The following is a 24,893-nucleotide window of genomic DNA, read 5'->3' as shown; positions in this document are numbered from 1 at the left end:
GCCTTAACTTTGCTAATTCTATTATTGAATTAGTATTGCATCCTTCTCATGGGCATTTAATTATTTAATTTTTTTTTACTTTGAGTTCAATCTCTTTTTTGGCTCATTTTATCTGTAAAAGAAAACCTGCCTAATAATTCAGCACACCTGAAATAAGGAGTTTTTGACTTTCAGCCTTCATGGACAATTATATATAACTTAGAAATGATTAAATACAAAATCAGTAGTAGTTATTAAAATTGATGTGGTTTGGAATTGGTAAAATTTTCTTGGCAAAAAATATGACCATAATATCAACTTGCCTAATAATTCTGCACACAGTGTATGTATATATATATATATATATATATTTTTTTTTATTCTGAATACAAGAGGAGTCAGGTTTATTTATGTTAAAACAATATTTAATAAATACAATGTCATTTGAATGTACTCCTCTCCATGCTGGGAACACGAGATGACGTGTGGACACCTCCCGGGACAGCGCCTGTATGAGATCATGTGTGTTTGCGGGTCCCGACTGCTGAATCGCTCACAGATCGTGGTCTTGAACTCACCTATGGGGAAAAAAACCCTGCGTCTCTCAGATAGAGGGATTTTTTTCCTACTTAAAAAAGGTTGAAAACGTATAAAAATAAAAAAAAGAATGAAAATGAATTACTCTTCAGCATTATAAATAAATATTTCTGGTAAATTTGTACATAGTTAAAAGAGAAAACAAAACTAATACATAGGTATGCTGTAAGATGTTAAAAAACAAAGATTCAAATAACAACGAAAAAAGATATAATCACATGTCAAATGCACACCATTGTATTTATATTAACAGCGTCTGCAGACTCAGGCCAAAGTTCACGAAGTGGGTATCTGCCAATCAGAAAGCAGACTGTGGGAGGAGTCAAAATAAAGAGCTCTAATAGGCACAGAGAATGAACAGTGTTATTGGCTGAGGGATTTGTCAGTCACAGGTCAACCAGCGCGAATCAACATTAACACAAACGTTTAACATCGAAATTCTTCGAAACGGCCCAACAAACACTTTGGTCATGACTGTGGCCCCAACACGGATGAAACTGAATGAGTGCGCAGATGATCCGAAGCGCAAATTTCTCAAAACTACAGCTAGTAGGGTCGCATAACAGTCTACACATTCGTAAGATGATCCCAATGGAGAACAACGGATGATTTTGTTTGCTACGCAATTGAACAAGAACACAGATCCATTTGTCTGCTTTAAGGCTAATATCGAACTAAACACACTAAACTTACGTCCCTCCACCAAATTTTAAAGGCTAACATGAAAATACATTCGAGTTTTTAAGGTTTTCCTTGTCGTTTTTTTTTTTCTTTTCTCAAAGGAAAGCAAAAAGGTCTCGGCGGTGCTAATGCTAGGCATGGCTTCTGTCGTTCTATGATTCGATTGTTACGAATTCCCCCCGTTGCCCAGTCTGCGATTTAAAACGAATATGAATATTCATGTAGGACCATCGTTTACAAAAGTAATAGTAGTACTTACAATTATAATAAAAAAAGGTCACATATGTTTTTTCGTTTATCATTCCAGGTGATGCTACAAGGTCTAGCAAACGGCTAAGTATTTCTAAAGTCATCTCTTACGAATGCAAACAGTCTGTAAAGACAATCACATTTAAGTTCGGTTCGGTATTCTCTCCGAGGGAATTCGTCAGGTCCGTGTCCAGGCCCTCAGGAGAGAGATACGACTAGGGCTCTTCACGTTTGCCCTGTGCTCTGGTCCCTTACGGTAAAGAAAAATATATAATCGCCTTTCTTAACTCCATGCATATTCAGCATTTGGATTTATATAATTTCAGCTCCATCCAATAGGATTCTTCCATTTGGAACAACAGAATCCAAGGCAGCCAATCACTGGCCCATCACCTCTATGACATCGTCGTCCGAGCTGCTCCCGCCATTTTCCGCAAGTGAGGGGTGCGTGTCGGGGCGGTTGAACGCTGCCCCCAGCAGGCCGGAGGAAGAGAGGAAATTGGAGGCAGTGGAGGCAGGGGTTGGCGTAGAGGACATGCCTCTAGGGTGAAGGGACCCAGAGAACAGCGGCTGGGAAAATGATACTGGGAAGCCGGAGAGCATGCTTGCCATGCCGGGGTTCATGAGGAAGGGTGGGAGTGAGGAGGAAGTGGAGGACGATGACGAAGAGGGCACCGAGGATGAAGAAGGGGCTAGCATTCCAGCATGGGTGGAGGATGTGGTGTTGGTCGAGCAGGTCGAGGAAAGAGTGCTGTTGGACACGCCAAGTCCGAGTGGGTCAGTGGGGAACATGGCATGTAGGTCACCCAAAGCCTGACCGGCTTGCTGTAGGAGGTGCGACCTGCTTCCGAGAGAGGGGGGAGTCATGTGACCCAGTGCACCCAGCAAGGCAGGGTTCAGTCCCATGGATGGGAACCCAAATCCGCTGCTTAAAGGAAATCCCGGGTAACTCCCGGCTACACCAGCTGATGTTGAGGTCCGTTTGGCGCTAGATGGTTTGGATGTCCGACTTTCCAAAAGCTTCCGCTTCAAACTTTGAACGTCCACAGACGACGCAATGTCATTGCTGAGCTGCCGGTGTTGGTCGGGGATTCGAACTGGGTTCTGGATGGGTCTGTCTGCTCCCGAGGGTTCGGGTGTTCCTGAAGATGGCAAGTTCTCTCCTGCTGGAACCAGGTCCTTGTTACTCTGGAATTCTCGGAGCAGATTGGGGCTGTCTTGGGGCGAAGGACGAGGTGGAGCCTCTGGGGTTAAACGTTTTGGCTCCTGAGGAGATGCACGACCGTTACTGACAGAATGCAAGGTAGGGCCGGATTCCTCTGTGAGAAAGAAAGAGATTTTGTTAGTTTATGTTGGTGTAGACTACTAGGTAAAGATCTGAGGTGGTCACCGAAAGCTCGTTGAGTCACAACCCAGTAAAGGAATAAACAATCAACAATAAAAACTGTGGTCTTAATCAAGGTAGAGGCCTCTACACCCATGTGACTACTGCGGGATACTATGCCACAGAGTGAGGCATAGAACAAGTTTTGAATTAATGAGTGTTGGGGTGGTAGGAAAGATGAACAGTTTCAGTTTCGTGAAGTTTTCAATATTGTCAAAGTTTTTTGATTGTACACACCAGCGAGGTAAAGCATCTTCATTTTGCTTCTACCTCTATCAGTGGGCCTTTAAATGGCAGGAACGGGATAATATTCGGGACAAAATCCATGGAACTAAAACACCCATCCTACGCAGACCTCTAGATCATGTGAAACAGAGACCATTTTTAAAGCAACAGACCTTTTGTCTTTGGAAAAATGTGCAATGGTTAACTTTGCACAATAATCAATTTTTTGACATTCCTACTTGGAAAAAATGCAATAGAATGTGTATTGCATAGCATCGTTTATCCTCAAACTCAAAGACAATGGTACTATTGTTATTTGGTTTCTTATGTTTTACTATCTTCTGAAAGTCAGTTAAAGGAATGACTTAAAAGTTCAGAAGCAGGAATCTCCCCGATACATCCGATTTTGAAAAGCATTAAAAGTCTATAAAATGGGGTCAATTTTGCCTCAAGCTTATGCCAGAAGAACTGCTTATTTAGAAATGAGTAAATTAGCACACCTCTTGAAGCTGTGGCTCCTCCTTCCGGTGGTCTTGGTTTTCCAGAGCGGATGGCAAATATCCTCCCATCATTGGTCCTGATGTATGTGCCTGCAGTGCAAACGACAGAATATGAAGTGAATAAACCTTACCAACAGCCAGTGAACAGCAAATGCTCTTAACAGTTTTCTGAAACTGAGGTACCTTTGGATCCTCTGATAACGTGAATACTCTCTCCTGCACCTATCCGGGCTTGGACATCTGTGCTGCTGTTGGAACCTGGGATCACAATATCTGCAGAGCAAAGACATCAAATCATGAAGAAACAAACTGGGAACATGAAGCAAGAAGTTGTAAGCACTACAAGTGAACTGTCTGTACCAGTGGTGGTGACAACACGCTGCACATAAACGCCGGCCTTTTGCAGGTAGTTGACCGGGAATCCCGCACTTGAACTCGGGATGCCCATGGGTACCTGTCGGGGCATCATGGGAATGGGTGTGGACTGAACTGGCCTCACGCTTGCAACTGGTTTCTCTTCTAAATGAGGAGGGGGCCGCCTGAACGAAAGGTTTGGATAAGCAAACATATTTTAAACACTCTCAAAACAGAAGGGTGTTACATTGAGGGTTTCTGTGGTGGACTCACCAGTTCCTCTGGCTGAAGGCAGGGATATTAGTGAGTCTCTGGTCGCTAGCTGGGTAGTAATGTGCGTAAGAGGGCCGCTGATACGGCACGGACGCCCGCTTCTCATCTTCATAGCTTTTCTTAGCTGCTCTCTTTTCCGCTTTGGTCAGTTTCAAATCCTTGCGGTCCATCAGGAGAGACTCATGATGGAACGGTTGCTGGTGTGGAAAACAGACAGATATTAGCATAGGCGACTGAATGACCTAGGAAGGAATATTAGCACTCTAATTACTTAACCTTATCAATATTCACAAGTTAAACCAGAAATGAGCTTACATGACAACCTAATTAATATTCATAAGCCAAGTCTACAATGTAGTAGGATTCAGAATGTTTACATTTTGAAAATGGTTGCAGAAACGCTTCGCAAGACTTCAAGTTTACAAAGCAATGTCAAAAATGTTTTAAGATTCATAAGCAGAGCCTACACCATAATAGGATTCAAAATGTTGTTGGAATAGCTGAATTTGCACAAGAGTACCTGGTCTTGTTTACTGATAGGAATTAATTTCGGACTCCGTGTGCAATGGCCTTTACATATCTACGTGAACACCAGTGTTAATTTTGGCAGGCATTTTTGATTTAGTCTTAGTCTTTATCTTGAGACGAAAATGCTTAATAGTCTTAGTCACATTTTAGTCATTTCAGTCTTTTATAGTTTTAGTCTAGTTTTAGTCTACGAAAATTAATTGTATTTTTGTCAACTTTTAGTCATTACTTTTAGTCAAAGTGCCGTTAACAACATTTATTTTGGTAGCTATTTTATATGTAGTATTCAAACAAAAATAGGCATCAATTCTTCTCTCTTTAGACCAAATCAATTAAGCTTATGAGAAATTTGAATCAAGGATTGAATTTGGAAAAACTGGAATAAATTTTTATTTTTTGGTAGAGATACAAATTAAACTCATTTTTTTCAGATTTGTTTCAGATCGCTAGTTCGCGTTTTGATAGCCTATCCGTCCGCTGCGGCTGCCACACTGAGACTAGATATAAACGCCCCCCATCTGATTGTAATCCAATGACAGAGACAACATTTTGAAAGACAATACAGTTAACTTAGCCTATAGGATGTATTTTGAATGTCCGGTAGTCCTCAAATAACATTTTAATCCCATCTCGTCTCGTTAATGAAGACGGGGCATAAATTTCTATCATCAGATATTAATTTTAGCTCGTCAACGTCTCGTCTTAGTCACAGAAAAAAGGTTCTTAAAATTAACACTGGTGAACACAAACTAATTAATATTCATAAGCTAAACCTAAACCATTGTAGGATTAAAATTGACGGCATAATTTTTGGATTTGGAAAATGGTTGCAGAAATAAAGCACTAGAAATGGTCCAAAAAAAATTTAAGAATCAATTTCAACATGGCCTAATCAATATTCATGAGCTAAGATTTCAAATGGTATGATTCAGAATTTTGTGGAATGGAATTTACTATTCCAGAATTTTGTTTGGAATAGTAACATTTTAAAACTGGTGTGGAAAGAGTAATTACCTTGGTTAAGAGGTGTGGATATAACAGGCAGGCTTGGTTAATGACAATTTCCAATTCCTCATTAGGGACCAGCTCTGATTGGCTGGAATCAGGCTCCTCCTCCACAAAGTGCAACAGCGACTCCACTTCCTTCCGCGTGAAGGTGAGGACAGGGTTCAAATCATCCACGACTCGATCTGGTCAATAGGTAATCATAACGTCAGAACTGTTTTCACATGAAGACAAAAAAATCCCAGACTTTCCCGCCTTCTCTTACCAGACATGCCCTGCTTGGACACCTGCCGGTCGTAAATCTTCTTCTCCAGTGTGAAGTCACACACCAGCCTATAGATGTGGCAAGGCTTGCGCTGGCCATAGCGATACACGCGACACACGGCCTGAGCGTCGTGACACGGATTCCACGATGCGTCGAAAACCACCACGCGATTCGCGCCGATCAGATTCACCCCCAAACAACCAGCCCTGCAAATACAGCAGCCTGTTAGTCCAGACCTCATTGTTTTGTCACTATTTTTATGGCATATTTTGGCGCTCAGGTTCACCTGGTGGACAGCAGGAAGACCCAGGCTTGGTTGTTCGCCGGATCATTAAACTGGTTGATGAGTCTCTCTCTCTCTGAAGCCGATGTGCTCCCATCCAACCCTGCACAAAGACAAAAAACGGAGAATTTATAAAGAACAAATACCCTAAACCACAACAAACCTTGGGCAGAGTTGATCTATAGGCCACAGAAATTAAAATGATTAATAAATGTTTAATATGGGTCTGTAGAAAACATCAGCGACAAAAAAAATGGAAAAACAAGTCGAAACACAATAAAACATTCTTTGGACAACTATTTATGAAAACATGTTTTAAGATGTATTGCTAAAATATTTGAATAGCTAATTATTATATGATTTTTTTCAGATATATTAAAAATTTTATTCACGAATAAATAAAAAAATGCTTAAATTATGATTTAAAATTAACATTACACGAATATTACTAATTATTAGTTATTATTTTTATTATTATTAATTAAAATTATAGGACACTTATCACATGTATTATTTGTCTCACACAGTATAAGTAAGGCTTTTAAAAATATAGCCGTCTTTTTTTTTTTTATATATATATATTTGAATAAATTATGAATTAAAGGGTTACTCCACCCCAAAATTAAAATGTTGTCATTAATCACTTACCCCCATGTCGTTTCAAACCCGTAAAAGCTTTGTTCATCTTCGGAATACAAATTAAGATATTTTGGATGAAAACCGGGAGGCTTGTGACTAGGGGTGGGAGAAAAAAAAAAAAAAAAACATTCTCCGATGCATCGCGATTCTATCTTCAACGATTCTGAATCGATTCTAAACATTTCAGAATCGATTCGGAGCTTGTTTTTTTCCCACTGCATATGGCACGTGTACACACTACACGCAGCTTCATTGCATAGGATATGCGCCGTGAGACGCGTGCGTATTGCTGGACAGTGTGCGCTTTTCCGTTTGGAATGCAGTCCGTATTAGATGCACGAAACTTGCGTACTGACAGACTTTCACATGCGCTTTATGTATTGTCCTGAAGCTCACGGCTGCGGTTAAATGCACTTGTATCTACGAATACTTGATGCAAACACAAAACATTTGATATGTCAAATTAGATCTGTGCATTAGTGTGAATGCAGCCTATTAAAGCTGCCACTGTCTATGATCTCATCAGTAATAATCAAACGGCAGTAATGCTGAAGGACAAAGTAAAACCCACAAATATGATTGTCGGTAAACTTTCGGAAACTTAAAGAACACTTATTTTAAATAAGTAACTATTTAAAAAAGTAGCCTGCTTCTGTAATTTAACTTAAAAAATAAAATAAATATTGCACAAAATAAATTTGATAGAAAATTTATATGAAAATGTAGCCATGTGCAGTAATATTGAAAAATGAGGATGTGATGCATGGTGATATCGAATTGAATCGAATCGTTGACATGATAATCTTAATCAAAACGAATCGTGAAACCAGTGCCGATTCACACCCCTAATATTAAGATGGCAGTACTGTCAAGGAGATTCCAACTATAAACAAAAAGCATAGAAACTCCAATTTTGGTTAAAATGTAAAGTTGTAAAGATGTATTTGCACAGTAGAAGAATTAATTAGGAAAAAATGTAGATCAAGAATCATTTTGGAATCGGATCGTGAAGTGCCTAAAGATTCCCACCCCTACTTGTTACTGTCCCACTGACTGCCAAACAATCAACACTGTCAAGGCCCAGAAAAGTATGAAAGACATCATCAAAATACTCCATCTGCCATCAGTGCTTCAACCGTAACGTTATGAAGCGACAAGAATACTTTTTGTACGCAAAGAAAACAAAAATAACGACTTTATTCAACAATTGTCTCCGCGTCAGCGTAGCGCCATTATGGAGAGTATCCACTGGACGCAAACTGCGTACGCTCTTCTGTGTCAGCCACACCACACTGATTCACATAGCGTTCTCGTCACTTCATAACGTTACAGTTGAGCCACTGATGGCAGATGGAAAATCTTTTGTTGTTGTTTTTTATGTCTAAAATTGATTTGTATTTATTAGTTTCTTTAGTTTTTTTTAGTGCTTCAAGTTAAACTAAAATAAAAATGAGTAAACGTTTATTTTATTTCAAGTAATGAACTTTTTTTTTTTTTTCATTTTAGTTTTTAGTTAACAATAAATGGTCCGCTTGGCATCAGCAAACGTTTGAAAACTCACTGTAGTAATTGACGTTCCGGACCCAGTTGTGCATCCCAGTTTCTGTTTGGATCGGCATGGGCCTCCGACTCAGGAAATCTTCCATAATCGTAAGCGTTGATAAACTCTGACTGCAAGAATCACACACACAGATAAAAGAAGCCAGTGTAAGCGTTGAGGTAAAAATAAAATAACAGCATGATTGACAGTTCAGGATGCCTAAGGAGAGATTACAGAAAAAGGCAAACATCTGTATACTGTCACACATAAAAACTGCAAACATTTCCCACCTGAAAACAAGTATTTTATCTCCTCGTTTGACACTCTCGTCGATCAGGTGGAAAAGCAGAACCATCTTGGCAGAGTTCTCCAGAACACCCGTCTGGTAGTTAGTCATGATGTCTTTTGCCTAAAACAAATGATTCAAAAAGGATTCAAATATGTTCATAACATGCAGAAATTACATCATTACCACCAACATTTCCAATTCAAATCTATTCAAAGTTCAGCAGCCTGGAGTAGACAAAGACCAATCATAATATTTACATATGGAAGTCTTAAAGGTATAGTAGCAAAAACAGCTGGTTCTAATTCTAAGATACAAGACATAAAATGGTCATGTAAAAAAAATATGATTGCTTTTTCTAACATTACAAGTTAAAAAGAAAATGCTAAATGCAAATGAGAACGTGAACAATGTGTTCTAGGACTGCACGATTTGGGAGAACACATTTAAAATACATTAAAAAAAGCTTGATGTTTGCTGTACTTGTTTGTAGGGCTGTACAATTTCCCCAAACATTTTAATAATAATAATAAAAAAAATCTAATAATATAAAACTATAAATTAATAAAACAATTATAATATAAAAATAATACTTAGTATAATTATTTTATTATTAGTGTAAATAATATACATTTAAAAGTATAAATATCTAAAACGTAATATTTTGTAAATAAATATATAAAGAAATATTACCATTGAAATATTTCACTGAAAAACAACAAAAAATGTAATTAGTTTATTGTACAACTTGTTACATTATTTTCTTATTTTCTGCATTTTCAAAAGTTATACCAACAAGCTTCTAGTTTGGCAAAAGCCGCAGAGTTCTTAAAGCTTTTGTTGACAACAGCTGGTTTATAAGTGCCACTCATACCAAATTTGGGAAGAAAATTTACTGCGAAATGAGCCACTTTGAGTCACTGAAAACACCGGTAAACGCGTGTAAAACAACACAGTGCTGCGCTTTACTCTGAAACATGCATCACATATTTATTTCATTAAATCGTACATTTGTGATTTGATAATTGCACTAAGCCAGGGTTCCTCAAATCTTTCCCTGGAGGGCCAATCTACTGCAGAGTTTAGCTCCAACCCTGATCAAACTCACCTACCTGTGATTTTCTAATGATCTTAAAGACACTGATCAGCATGCTCGGGTGTGTTTGATTAGGGTTAGAGCTAGACTCTGCAGGAAAGTGGATCTTGTGGGCCAGATTTGAGGATCCCTGCACTAAGCCATATTTCGGTTTCATTTCAATTCAAAGTGTCAAACACATTCTAAGTTGCGCAGTTTTACCCATTCATATGTGATGACTTGGTTGGCCCTCTCCTGTAAGGGGTTCAGGGGTCCCATAGCAGCCATCTTGCTGTTGGCCGGGTCGGACGACTTGCCCTTTATTCCCGGAGCGGAGCAGCGGGTCCCGCTGGTGGAGTTGAGGTCATCCAGGTCAAGATCCTGCTCATTGGCCAGATTTTCCTTCTGCAGAGCTTCGTACAAAACGTCTGGATGATTCCAGATCTACAGGACGCACAGAGAGGAGTCGTAAGTACATCAACCACTACATATAAGGCATACAACAGGTGCGTCTTTGGGGCGCAAGTACCTTGCAGCAAACACAGAAAGCTTTAAGCGGGTTGAGTCCGAGCCACCCGGTGTTTCCCGCCTCCCTGAAGCGGTTCATGAACTCTGTATAGAGCGCCCTCTGCAGGCGAGACAGTCGTACCAGGATCACATGCTCCTCTTTCGCCGGCAGCTGATTCCGGAGAACATCATGACCTCGCCTGGCCAGGGAGAAAACAGTTTAGCTTCATTTTTTGGTCCAAAATAACAACAACCAAAACATAAACCTAAACATTGAATAAACATAATATATATTTAATAATAATAAATATAATTTTATTTAACAATAATAATAAAATGTACTATTTATTAATAAATGAATGTAAACAAAACTACATGTGTAAATTATAATAAATGTTCATTAATAATTTAATATTCCATATTGCAAATGAAATAATAATAGTAATGATAACAACAAAAAATAATAATAAATCCACAACAATAATAATTGAATAAATATTCAATAATAATAATAATAATACAATGCTTGAGATATAAAAAAGTAATGTTAAATTGTACATGGTCGTTTTTTTAAATAAATAAAATAAAATAAATAATAATAAATATTTAATAATAATAGCTCACCTCTGCACGAAGCCCTCCAGCAGGCTGTGCAGGACGTGACTCCTGTATCTCATGAGTTGGACGTCCTGTGGTGTGCTGTCTATACACTGGCCATTCAGAATGGGCCGCTCGAACATGTTACTAAACTCCTGCCGCGTACCAAGGAAATCGGGCCGGACGAAATCCACCATGCACCAGTACTCTATCAGGTTGTTTTGCAGCGGGTATCCAGTCAGAACCACCCGCCGCCGGGACCGGATGTTCTTCAGGGCCTGTGAGGTGCTGGCATGGCAGTTTTTGATACGGTGGCCCTCGTCACATATGACGACATCCGGCCCGGGCCGCGACAGTGCTCTCTCAATCCCTGAAGACCACAGAGGACACGCAAAAACTCATTATAGACCATAACCAGAGTAAACGGCCTACATTTTCCACCAGCAATCCCCAACCAACCTTTCATGAGCTCCTGCTGACGGTCCTCCTCGTCCAGGTCAATAATTACAGGTCCCGCAGGTTTCTTGGACTTCCTTTTGCGGCCGGTCACAAAGCTCTTTTTGAGAGACAGCAGGCGGTACATCTCGTACCCCATTAGCAGCACCCCGCCGTCACGAGTCCAGTCCTCCACCACCTTGGCCCGGGCCACTGTGGTTCTGGTCCAGATGGAAGAAATACATTGATGTGTCAGCAGATGCTACAAGCGACTGTACTACCAATTATAACACTCAAATCATCACCAACATAAACACTTTGACAACAACATATTGTGAGAGATTATATTTTTCATTTTGTGGGTAAATCTCACAAAAACAAATTAAAAATTACTTAAAACTGAATTGATAATTATATATTTTCATAATATATATAGCCTATTTTTGAGACTAAGTTTTATTTTGTCATTGTGACATTATTGTTAAATGGCAATAAAGCACATTTTCTCTCCAAATTCAGTACTGTAACATGTCAGGAAGTTTCATATCTAATATTTTTAAATTAATAATAATAATAATTGATAATTATGATAAATATCTTATATACAATTACATAAAAATTATTATTTACACTTTATTAGTTATTATTATTAAACATTTCTTACAATGTTTAATAATATAACATGCAAATAATTGAATTAACATTTAATAATGTTTCTTGACTGTGATTCTTGTTACTTTAATACAATGATTTTTTTCATTTAAATCACCATACAATGAAGCATAAATTATATGATTATGTAAATAAATAGACATTATTATTTGTTAATACTGTCATTTTGTAATTAATTTACTAGCATATTTACTTATTTTTAATAACTAACTATTTATTATAATAATAAAAATTATATAACTATGTAATCTTAAATAATGAATGTAAATAAAGCATGAATTGCCTTGAAATAATATATAAATGTTATATATATATATATATATATATATATATATATATATATATATATATATATATATATATATATATATATATATATATATATATATATAAATTATTATTTTTAATATATGGATAGATATTCTTTTATTACCTGTAATATATACACACACACACAGTATACCATTATTAATATATTCCTATCACATTAATGACAGCGGAATTTTGGCAATGACAACTGAGGACAGAAATGTACTTAATTATCAATAAATAATGTCACAATATAAAACCAATATAAAAACTTCTTTCTTTTGATTTTTGGGGTGTAATATGACCTAGACATGTTCTTGTCTTTCTGTGAGATTCACCCTTGCTTTGGTTCACCATATTAACATTTGGAGTGCAAATAAGAGGCAGTGCAGCGTTCATACTTGTGCTCATCATTGAGGATGTGAACCTTAAAGGTTCGAGGTAAAACCTGGGCTGGATCCGTGTCGGGGGGAAGGGACTCAGCAGCAGGCAGCCAGAGATTAAACTCAGCCAGCCAGTTCTGTAGTGTATTCACCTGGAGACGAGAGGAGATATGAGATTCAGACCTCTCTGACAGAGCGACAAACACAAACCCTGGCTATCTCTGGTTCTCGGACACTCACAGGTACAATGGCGAGGACAGTTTTGGCTCCAGTGTGCCGCAGCAGGATGTCGATAAAGGAGATGACCTGTAGGGTTTTGCCCAGGCCCATACTGTGAGCCAGAATACAGCCGAAGCCACTGCTGCTCTTATAACGCTCTAGAGACTCCACCAGGTTATCATACAGGAAACGAATACCACCAATCTGAAAGTAGAGGAAGAGACGTCGACAAATAGGTTCCATGTCCAAGTGAAACGGAAAACTGTCCATTTCATAGCAGAAATGTGTGTACCTGGTGTGGTTTAACAGCGCGGGCGAGCTGCGGGCCGAGGAACAGGTCCTCCTCCTCTCCTGGGTGGTTGATATTGACCAGCACTCTTCCCTGGGCGTCTGGTTGATTGAGGCAGTCGTTCACATGTGACCCGCTGCTCTCCTCTGTGCCGGGAGTGACAGAGAGATCATCGTTGTCTTCCTCGCTGCTTATCCGCAGGGCGTCTTCATCACCTGAACTCAACTCGATCACATCTGGAGGAACACAAATGAACATCAAGATACCTAAACCACATACATACATTATATATATATATATTTTTTTTTTAAGTATTACAAATTCTTAAATCACACACACACATACATATATGTGTGACCCTGGAGCACAAAACCAGTCATAAGTGTCAATTTTTCAAAATTGAGATTTATGCATAATCTCAAAGTTAAATAAATAAGCTGTCCATTGATGTCTGGTTTGTTAGGATCTGACAATATTTGGTCGAGATACAACTATTTGAAAATCTGAAATCTGAGGGTGCAAAAAAAAAAAAAAAATTTAAATATTGAGAAAAAAAAATAATAATAATAATAATTCGCCTTCAAAGTTGTCCAAATGAAGTTCTTAGCAATGCATATTACTAATCAAAAATTTACAAAATATCCTCATGGAACATGATCTTTACTTAATGTCCTAATGATTTTTGTCATAAAAGAAAAATCAATAATTTTGACCTATAGAATGTATTTTTGGCTATCGCTACAAATATACCCCAGCGACTTAAGACTGGTTTTGTGGTCACATACATACATACATACATACATACATACATACAGTACATACATGTATTTATTTAATATTTTTATAAGTAAATAATCAATATTTAACATCAATTAAACAGTCATGATTATTTACAGATATATTATTGCATACATACGCGTGTTGTTTTTCATATATATATATATATATATATATATATATATATATATATATATATGTGTGTGTGTGCATGTGTGTGTGTGTATACATATACATAATCTTGCTGTCCCCTCAAAATAACTCAACACACAGCCATTAATGTCTAAACGGCTGGCCACAAAAGTGAGTACACCCCTAAGTGAAAATGTCCAAATTGAGCCCAATTAGCCATTTTCTCTCCCCGGTGTCATGTGACTCGTTAGTGTTACAAGGTCTCAGGTGTGAATGGGGAGCAGGTGTGTTAAATTTGGAAAAAAGAACTGTTGCTCTACATAAAGATGGCATAGGCTATAAGAAGATTACCAAGACCCTGAAACTGAGCTGCAGCACGGTGGCCAAGACCATACAGCGATTTAACAGGACAGGTTCCACTCAGAACAGGCCGCGCCATGGTCGACCAAAGAAGTAGAGTGCACGTGCTTAGCGTCATATCCAGAGGTTGTGTTTGGAAAATAGACGTATGAGTGCTGCCAGCATTGCTGCAGAGGTTGAAGGGGTGGGGGGTCAGCCTGTCAGTGCTCAGACCATACGCCGCACACTGCATCACATTGGTCTGCATGGCTGTCGTGCCAGAAGGAAGCCTCTTCTAAAGATGATGCACAAGAAAGCCCGCAAACAGTTTGCTGAAGACAAGCAGACTAAGGACATGGATTACTGGAACCATGTCCTGTGGTCTGATGAGACCAAGATAAACTTATTTGGTTCAGACGGTGTCAAGTGTGTGTCGCCGCAACCAGGTACAAAGACAAGTGTGTCTTTCCTACAGTCAAGCATGGTGGTGGGAGTGTCATGGTCTGGGGCTGCATGAGTGCTGCAGGCACTGGGGAGCTACAGTTCATTGAGGGAACCATGAATGCCAACATGTACTGTGACATACTGAAGCAGAGCATGATCCCTTCCTTCGGAGACTGGGCCGCAGGGCAGTATTCCAACATGATAACGACCCCAAACACACCTCCAAGATGACCACTGCCTTGCTAAAGAAGCTGAGGGGAAAGGTGATGGACTGGCCAAGCATGTCTCCAGACCTAAACCCTATTGAGCATCTGTGGGGCATCCTCAAACGGAATCCATTTTCACTTAGGGATGTACTCACTTTTGTGGCCAGCGGTTTAGACATTAATGGCTGTGCGTTGAGTTATTTTGAGGGGACAGCAAATTCACACTGTTATACAAGCTGTACACTCACTACTTTACATTGTAGCAAAGTGTCATTTCTTCAGTGTTGTCACATGAAAAGATATAATAAAATATTTACAAAAATGTGAGGGGTGTACTCACTTCTGTGAGATACTGTATATATATATATATATATATATATATATATATAAAATTAATTTTAAATATGTTAATAATAAATGTTATAATTATTAAGCATTAGATTTATAAATTTCAATAATAATAGACAACAAACATGTACTACATTATATTTTACACACACAGACAAAATTTAACAATTATACAATAAAATTAAACGATAAATATTGTATTATTTACATATATTTATTGTTAATATTAAATATGTATTATAATTTTAAAAATAACTAATATTAATATGTAAATAAAATGCTTACTAAAATATGTAAATAATAACTACATTTTATTATTTACATATATTTATTATTATCAAACATTACAATCCATTTTAAATATTTACAATCAATGTTTACTAAAACACAATTGTTATTGTTACTATTAAACATTTTAAATAATTATGATATATGCACATAATAAAAGTTTACAAAAAATGATTTGTAAATTATGTTTAATAATAATTTTTGAAAAATTGTAAAAGAAAAAAAAAGACTTATTTTAAAATAAAAAATAGTTTCCAACGTATATTTATTTATTTATTCACTTTTAACGCCATGCCAGTGTCAAGGCTATTTTGTTTCTAACATATATAATTTAATAATAAAAACATGTAAATAATAAAAAATATTTAATAATAATAATGTATATAATTTAATGCAATAATGTAAATAAATAATACTGTACTAGAACTAATACTTGACTTTACCATCTCTGTGGGCAGGCAGCTGAGGGGGCGGAGCTTCTTTAGCCTCGCCCTCGTCTCCGCTGCTGTCCAGACAGATCACTTCTTGTTTGGGACCTGGCGCTGCAGTGGACAGATCTGACAACGGCGACAACGCAACAAATTAACTAATTACAATACCAACAATTCTGTAGAGGAGCAGCGGGTGGCAGAGGCGAGTCTCACCTGCGTGAAGGGGGAAGTCTTTCCGCTGCTGTTCGAGACGCCGCCGTCGCTCGAGCTCCTCCTGCTGGGCGGCTTTGGTTCCCGCTTCCAGCTGGTGCTCCTTAAGGACTTTCCTGCATGTCGGAGGGGAGAGATGCAATTAGAGATGCAATTACAAATGTTTGTAATTATAAATAGTGTGACATGATTAACAAACACGGCAAGTTTTGGACCAACAAGTGTTTAGTGTGGGTGAGTAAGGCTAAAATAAAAACGAGAGAAACAACACTTCCTGTTGCGAGATGTTTATTGTGTCTGGTTAGCATTAAAAAGACAAGATTTAGTCGGAAGTAAAAACTTCTTACTTCTCTATAGGGAAACTGATTTTTAACAATAACTTATAAATCTTTACAGACAGACCTGCTTTAAGTTATGAGGTTGTTAATTAAAGGTATGCGTTTTGTTGAAGCCATCTATTCGTATTAATTCAACTTATTTTCAAAATCATGATTAACAGCTGAATTTGTGGTGAAAAACTATATTAACCATATTTATACACCACCATTTTTATAGAGGGGATTTTGGATATCTCCTTTTATCACTCCATAAATCACAAAACACTGTCAACCACTAGAATTGTTTTTTTTTTTAACCATGTTTTTAGGAATAAAATGTTATAAAAAAAACAAAGCATGTGTTTTATGAGCAAACCCCACAGTAAAATCCTTCAGAATATAGATGGCAATAAAACTGTAAATTTTGGTTTATGTAAGTGCTACTGAAGTGGAGGAAAACTTTTTTTTTTATTTAGATAAAACAACCTTTAAATATATGCATTGTAGTGCTGCAACAATTAATCGCGATTAATCGCATCCAAAATAAAAGTTGTGTACATAATGTGTTTGCTGTGCATATTTATTATGTATATATAAATACACACATGCATGCATATATTTAAGAAAAATGTTATGTTCATATTTATATTTTTATAGTTATTTATTTCTATATAATATAAATTATATTAATATAAATACACACATGCAAATACATGTAAATATTTTCTAAATATTTATGCGTATGTGTGTGTATTTATATATACATAATAAATATACACGGTATACACACAAATATTATATAAACAAAAACTTTTATTTTGGATGCGATTAATCATTGCCCAGCACTACACAGAAACAGTTAAAAGTATAATAAGAATAACACTTCAACAGTGTATTTAGAAAATTTTCTTTCCACTAGTCTGAAACTACACGTTTTGAAAAGCCAAATAACCCAAAACTGAAAAACAATGTTTTGTCTGTAGTGTCTGGTCTGAAAATATATTGTTTCTACAGATAAAATCAACAACTTTATACAAGTAGTTTTATATGTCACCATTGATTTTAATTCAATCATGTCATTTGCGATGCTTCATGGGATTGTAGTTCTTTCCCACATTAAGTACACAGTCTTGCACCTTTATCTTTTTGTCTTTATTGCTTTATTACTTCATTGCTTCAAATCAAAGTTTGTAGTGGTGTGATTCACTTCGCAGCTGGTTGCTTTGATTCATGGCTTATAGAGTTTTGACAAAAAAAAAAAAAAAAAAAATACACTTCTAGAACCGCCGCAGAAAAATAAGCACACAGGAAGTAATGCATTATCATTAAACGAAGCTCTGTACCGGATGTTCCTCCTCAAGTGAGCAGGTTTAGAGGTTTTGGACGACGACTTCTTGGTGTTGCTGTTGGCAGACGTGTTGCTGCGGCTGTCCGGGCTGGATGGGGGTTGAGAGTCGGGCCGTGATGACGTCCGTGAGGTGGACGAGGGCTGGGAGGGTGGCCGGGAGCCGGGTTCAGGGCTGGAGTCTCTAGACATCGGTGAGGTAGATGCCGGGCTGGTCAGATCTCTTTGATCCTCGGCCTCCAGGCCCTCAAGCTGGTCTGTTGAGAGGAAATACCAAGCGATCAATAATTGATTCACAGACTGAAAGCAGAGCGCACACATTAGCGATGACACCAGACAGAAGCCTGATGCTTTCATCCTCATGTAAACATGTCTTATTTAGGGTTGGGTATCGTTTTAATTTTTATCAATTCCATTTCAGATTCCGATTCTGCTTATCGATTCCCAGTTTCAGTTCCAATGTGGGTTTAAAAAAAAAAAAAAAGTCAAACATTTAGTTATCAAACATTTATTCTCGGTCTCTTTTTGCTAAACAACTAATTGCTGCTGAATACTATGAACAAAAATAAGCCGGCTACATAAAAACTCGACTTGATTAAGAGCTGTTTGTGTGCAAAATAGACTTTTTTAAATGGAGATTGTATCCCCCTCACAATTCTGAAACACTTCCCTCACAAGTGTTTTTCAATGAATCTTTTGAATGAATGATTCAAAGACGAATACATTTTTAACAGCCCCTTTTCACCACCTAAAAACAAAAGATGCCCACACAGGAATCGATAGGTGGAATTGAAATTAAAATTTTACTACAAGTATCGGATTCCTGACCTTAAAGGGGTCATTGGATGCAAAATTCACTTTTCAAGTTGTTTGAACATAAATGTGTGTTAGAAGTGTGTGTACACATCCATCCTGTAATTATAAAAATCCACCCAGTGTTTTTTTTTTTTTTTTTTTTTAAATCCCCATTTTAACCCTTAAAGATCTAGAACATTTTTGGGGCACCTGACACGCCTGCACTTTTCTTTGTTTTTTTAAGACCTATTCCAGTAGTCAGCATCAAGTGCCATATATCATTATAAACAGGAGAACTTGAAGTTTCAGTCTAGATAATTTAAAGTCCAAATTTTCAGAGAAATATATTTTCAATCTGAGTATGAACAACAACAAACACAAACCATGCAGCTAATAGTGAAAACAATTGCACAAATGTTTCTGCAACAAAAATAATGCAAATGATTCACATACTACACACAAAATGAGTGAGAAATATACAGAGTGCAACAGAAAGAAATAGTGAAAATGATCTTTATGAGCTATATAATTATTGTTTACATAATATAAATGGATCGATCCGCTGGCTGTACTCTGCCTCGGAATCGATTTTACCGGGACATTTCCTAGCGACGCGAAGACATGAACTCCAGTGCTTTATCTGATATGTACTGCTGTTTCATCCTTGTTTTTGGTTTGTTTTATGTCAAAGTGCTCAAACACTACAGTTGTGTGTTTTTCTGGGCTTTTTCAAAGAGTTCTCTCATGCAAATGCATTATTTTGTGTTTGTTTTCATGCACGCACGACAGACTTCACTTTAACTTTGCGTTTGTTCAAATTTCCAATGAAACACCGTAAATGGTGGTACAAAAGACCAAAACCTATGTTTATTGGTTGAATATGTGACAGTTTGAACCAATCTGGGCACGGGGGTGGGACTAAGTGTCAACAATCGTTTCTGTTTGGCTCAGAGGGACGAAATGCATTGACGAATCAATGTTGTCAAAATGTGATGACGTAATCACGTACGCTACTCTGAATATCCAAACGAAACAAATGCTCCGCTTTACAACACTTTTTAAAGCATTCAGATAGGATTAGCAGTTCAAAAGTTACTTTCGTTTAATATTCGTCTATGTTCGCGCGAATCATTCGTGATCCAGCTTCATCTATAGAAGTAGTGAGTATAAGGGTTTTTTATGAACCTTTGTAAATCGCCTTTCCTAATAATGTGCTAGTTAGCCAGTTTCGCAACTAAAGTAAACAGTAGGGGCGGGGTCAGCAGAGTCATTAGCATTTAAAGCAACATGGACTAAAAAAACGGCTTGCTGAAAACAGAGCTGATTTTGACAGGGGAAAAAGGTGTTTTTTTTACACTACCATTGAGAAATTTTAACCAAAGTATGTTATAGACTTTAAGAACTCCGATTCTGGAATTGGAATTGATTTTCGATTCCCAACCCTAATCTTATTAAATGCAACTACAAACTCAAACAGGTGTTTGGTTGAGAAAGATGGTGGTGTGAATTGAAAAAGGTGCTCACCGCCTGCGTCTTCCTCATCATCCCCATCGTTCTCTCCATCCTCTTCCTCCTCCTCCATCTCCTCTTCCTCTTCGCTGTTAAGGCTGGGCTCCAGGTCGCTCCCTGAGATCGCCTCTTCTGACATGGCGTCCCCTGGGTCTCCAAGAGCATTACTTACACATCTTCATTCAAACCACCTGGAGAACAAACAAAGTGAACAGAAAGTTTGAGGTTGGCAAAATTTTTTTTTGGAGAAGATTAATATTTTCTTTAGCAAGGATACATTAATTTGATTAAAAGTAAAGACTTGACAGTAAAGACATTTGTAACTTTACAAAAGATTTCTATTTCAAATAAATGCTTTTCCATTGAACTTTAGATTAAACAAAGAATGCTGAAATAAAAATGTTTTACGTTTTTCACAAAAATATGAAGCGGCACAACTGTTTTCAACATTAACATTAATTGTAAGAAATGTTTTTTGAGCAGCAAATGAGCATATTAGAAAGATTTCTGAAGAATCAAGTGTCACTGAAGACTGAAGTAATGATGCTGAAAATTCAGCTTTGCATCACAGGAATACATTACATAAGAAAAAAATAGATATTAAATAAAAAACGAAAACAGCCATTCTGAACGTTAATAATATTAATATTTCACATTATTAATGTTTTTACTGAATTTTTGACCAAATAAATGCAGCCTCTGCAAATGTAAAAGACTTTTCAAAAAAAAATCTTAGAGTCAACATAAATCTTATTTCAACATTTTGATATACATTTCATTAACTATTCTGTTTTCTTTACAATATTATTTTGTTCACTGAAATGATCATTTATTACTATTTTCCTTAAAGAAAAAGAGAATGTGCAACAAGCTAGAAATAGAGCTATAAGGTAATTCCAAAAAATCATAAACATTTTTTATGATATGTCCAACAAAGTATATGGACATACGAGATCAATGTATGCAAATATTCCAATGGCAATAGAGAACTGGCCTCAAACTTGTGAATTTATATCAGTATCAGCCAAAAAAAAAAAAAAAAAAAAACATACTGGCTACTAAGTTTACTTTTCAGCTAAGAAAGGGGGGCAATGCAAAATTTTAACTACAAAACTAAACAACGCAAAGTTAACAGAGAATTCAAAGTTGTGTAAATCACTTAAAACTAGGCGATTCTCAGCTGTAATCAAACATCGGAGCAACAATACAACAAAAACCAAAGTTCAGCAATAGGAGAACAAAGAGCAAGCAAAGTGTAAAAAAAAAAAAAAAAAAAGTGTAAAGAAGAAACAGAAAGAACTAGAAGAAGAAAAAAACAGGGGAGGGAGGACAGGGAGCGAGAGATTCAGGCTTCTTACATAAGCGCGGGTTATATAAGAGAAGGCAGCGAGCGCTTGGCAGGCAGTGAGCGGTGTGAATGTAGGCCACGCTGCCCGTGACACACTGACACATTCACACAGTACAGCACAGCATGTTCCAAAACACACTCATCCGCTCCACCCCGCACCTTCACACTGCACCTGCCTCATCAACACACGTCCGCTTTTTTTTTTGGTACAGACAGAAACTTTAAGCGAGATCTCTGACGGTCTTCATAAACCCATATCATTTTTCAGTCTCCCGTGAAACACAAAAGAAAGGATTTATGCCGTTGTCCTGGATGATTTTGTCTGTACAATGAAAGTGAATGAGGCTGGATGCTGTCAAGCACCAAAAAATAAAAAATAAAAAATAAATATCACAGAAAAGCACCAAATCATAAAAGTGGCCTACATGACTCAAACCTTCAGTCTTCATACAGACTATTTTTATAATGCGTTTTCTGTATACGTGTTTGATTCATAACATATAGAGCACTAATATACAATAAAATAATAGAATTACACATACATAAGTCGTCAGATTCCAAGTTATTTTTTATGACGTATTTTCTGTATGTCATTTATAATACATACAGAACTTCATATAAATGTATACACACACATAATTTATTTTACATACTATTTTATTGCACTTTTGTTGATTTTGATTGCTTCTATTGTCTTCATTTGTAAGTTGCTTTGGATAAAAAAAATTTACTTTCAATCAAACCGGATGTTGAATCCAACCGGAAGCTTTTCAGATCTATTAATCAGCTTGAGGTGTGCGTTTATATATGTGTGTGTGATATACATATAATCCGAGCAGCTTCAAGAATTGGCTAAAAACACATCTCTTCCATCTTTATTTGACCTTATTCTATCTCTAGCACTCTCTTCTCGAATTCTATTCTTTAAAAAAAACTAACAATAGCTTTTCTAATCTTTTTGTATTTTATCTATTTGTTTTCTTTTTATTTATTACACAATTAACAAAAGCAAAAAAGGCCTCCAACACTAGCTTGCTCTATTCTTTTTCTAAAAAAAACAAAACAAACCCTTGCTACGTATACTGTGTTAAGCTAACTGAGCTTGTTATAGCACTTGCATATCATTGCTCTTTTGCTGATTTTGATTGCTTCCATTGTCCTCATTTGTAAGCCGCTTTGGATAAAAGCGTCTGCTAAATGACTGAATGTAAATGTAATTATTTACACACATACATAAATATACATATACATACATACATATGCACACACACACACACACATATACATACATTATATATATATATATATATATATATATATGTTGGAAATACAATTCCACACATGAAGCATTACACCATTATAAACCCACTGACCTCGACTCTAATATTGTTATTTACATAGAAAACAAGAACAGAAACATGTTAAACTTCAATAAATCTAACCTTTTCCATTATGAGAGAGATCGTGTGTAAAATGCAACTACAGCTCAGGTAGATTATTCTGCACCTGCGCTCGCCACAAACCCGCTGTCATCAAACAAAAACACAAACACCCATCATATATAACTACACTAGAAATACATTATCCTATTTTCGTATCACATATCACATAAAAGTGTTTTGAAGCGCTTTTGTGGACCGAACTGAACGAGGTGCATTTACATAACTGTACTTGGTGACCAGCGGCGCTGCTAACAGATGAACAACCAGCCGGAAAACTCACCTAAGATCCGCGATACGACCCCCAAACCACTTTAGACACACATAGGCATATGTTTTCTACGGTCTTTTATGCGTTGTGTATAAAACACCTCATTATTTGAAGCCTCCCGAGCGCGCTAGCCGTTAGCGCGTTAGCACGGGCGTGCGATGCTCTCTTTTGTTGACGTTAGCTTCCGCTCTAACTGTGCTCAAATATAACTAATAAAACACATTATCGCCGCTTAAACAAGCGTGTGTGACGGTAAATCGGCGTCTTACCTTTTTACACCCTTGTTAGGATCCCTCGGCTGCGCTGTGACTCATTAAATTACTATTATTAATTTTTGTAGTACTGCCTGATTCTTTTATTTTATCTATCAATTGAGCAGGAGCAGCGACCTCAAACGCCCCCCGAGGCGCACAGACTCGCTCTGAAGGTTCCGCTCTCCTTACGGTCCGGGGGGCTGAGTGTCACTGAGCGTTTCATAATCACTCAGGGTTGCATAAAAGTAAACACAACAAGGTGGCGTGTTGTGTAAATGCCTGGAATAATCCAGACAGTTGACTTACAAAAGAAGTTTAAGACAAGACTGTCGGTGACAGTTTATAGGCCTACATCGTTTCAATCAGGAAGCCTGTACTTTCATCTTTTTTGTTCGCTTTGTTTCGTTTTTGGATGTGCCTTTATATTATGCATGCATTTTGATTATTGCATAAATATAAAATAGTAGCCTATATGTGACATGTTTGATATGTATGACAGATTAAGCTATACATACAGTATTATGTAATTCATTACATAATAAACATACATTTCATTATAGTCTGTTTTACATGTTATAAAACAGTAAGCCCTTTATGGAAAGGTTGTTAAAATGATAAAAATGTTCAAGTTAGGTTTTACATTTTACTTAAGCCTGTATTGTTATAAATAATATAATATTATAATGTGATAATAATAATAATAATAATATATACATTCACTAAGTATTTTAATAGCCTACATATCTGTTTAATTTGTTGAATTAAAATATTAGAGAATTTAAAATATTAGTGTTTATGATATATGTGTAAAATATATTATCGCATTCAAATAAATTGATTTATTGTATGTTATATAATTTATTATATAATTAGAAGCAATTTATAGCATGTTATGAAACAGCAAAGTTCAAGAAAAGGTTGTGTAAATACCCTAAATCCATTTAGACGACTTTCACCTTTTACTTGATTGTAAATATTATTTTATATAACTACAGAGTCGAGAAGATAATAATATATGTTTTGATTAATGTATCATATTTTTCTATACAAGCCTGTAGTTATCTTTTTTAAACTGTTTTATTGCAATATTATATTACTTTGTAATTTATAATGTAATAATATGTACTTTCATTAATTATCACACTTTGTATGCAAAGCCCTTTTAC

General features: G+C 36.7%; 1 protein-coding gene across 1 annotated transcript; it reads right to left on the bottom strand.

Moving 5' to 3' along the window:
- Window positions 1–1,539: 1,539 nt before the first annotated feature.
- Window positions 1,540–23,943, bottom strand: rad54l2 (RAD54 like 2). Its single transcript, XM_058760954.1, has 22 exons — window positions 23,743–23,943; window positions 20,431–20,606; window positions 18,110–18,368; window positions 16,453–16,565; window positions 16,252–16,365; window positions 13,278–13,510; window positions 13,007–13,189; window positions 12,785–12,918; window positions 11,427–11,623; window positions 10,995–11,337; window positions 10,393–10,570; window positions 10,086–10,307; window positions 8,793–8,911; window positions 8,524–8,633; window positions 6,327–6,426; window positions 6,041–6,246; window positions 5,785–5,960; window positions 4,243–4,439; window positions 3,976–4,154; window positions 3,799–3,888; window positions 3,616–3,705; window positions 1,540–2,825 (listed from the first exon to the last, which is right to left on the bottom strand). Exons 2-22 carry the CDS (start codon window positions 20,552–20,554, stop codon window positions 1,885–1,887), a joined length of 4,308 nt encoding a protein of 1,435 aa, XP_058616937.1. The 5' UTR covers window positions 20,555–20,606; window positions 23,743–23,943; the 3' UTR covers window positions 1,540–1,884.
- Window positions 23,944–24,893: the final 950 nt, after the last annotated feature.

The sequence above is a fragment of the Onychostoma macrolepis genome, chromosome 22, assembly GCF_012432095.1.
Source record: "Onychostoma macrolepis isolate SWU-2019 chromosome 22, ASM1243209v1, whole genome shotgun sequence".
Lineage (NCBI taxonomy): Eukaryota > Metazoa > Chordata > Actinopteri > Cypriniformes > Cyprinidae > Onychostoma > Onychostoma macrolepis.
This window is presented reverse-complemented; position numbering and strand designations above follow the sequence as displayed.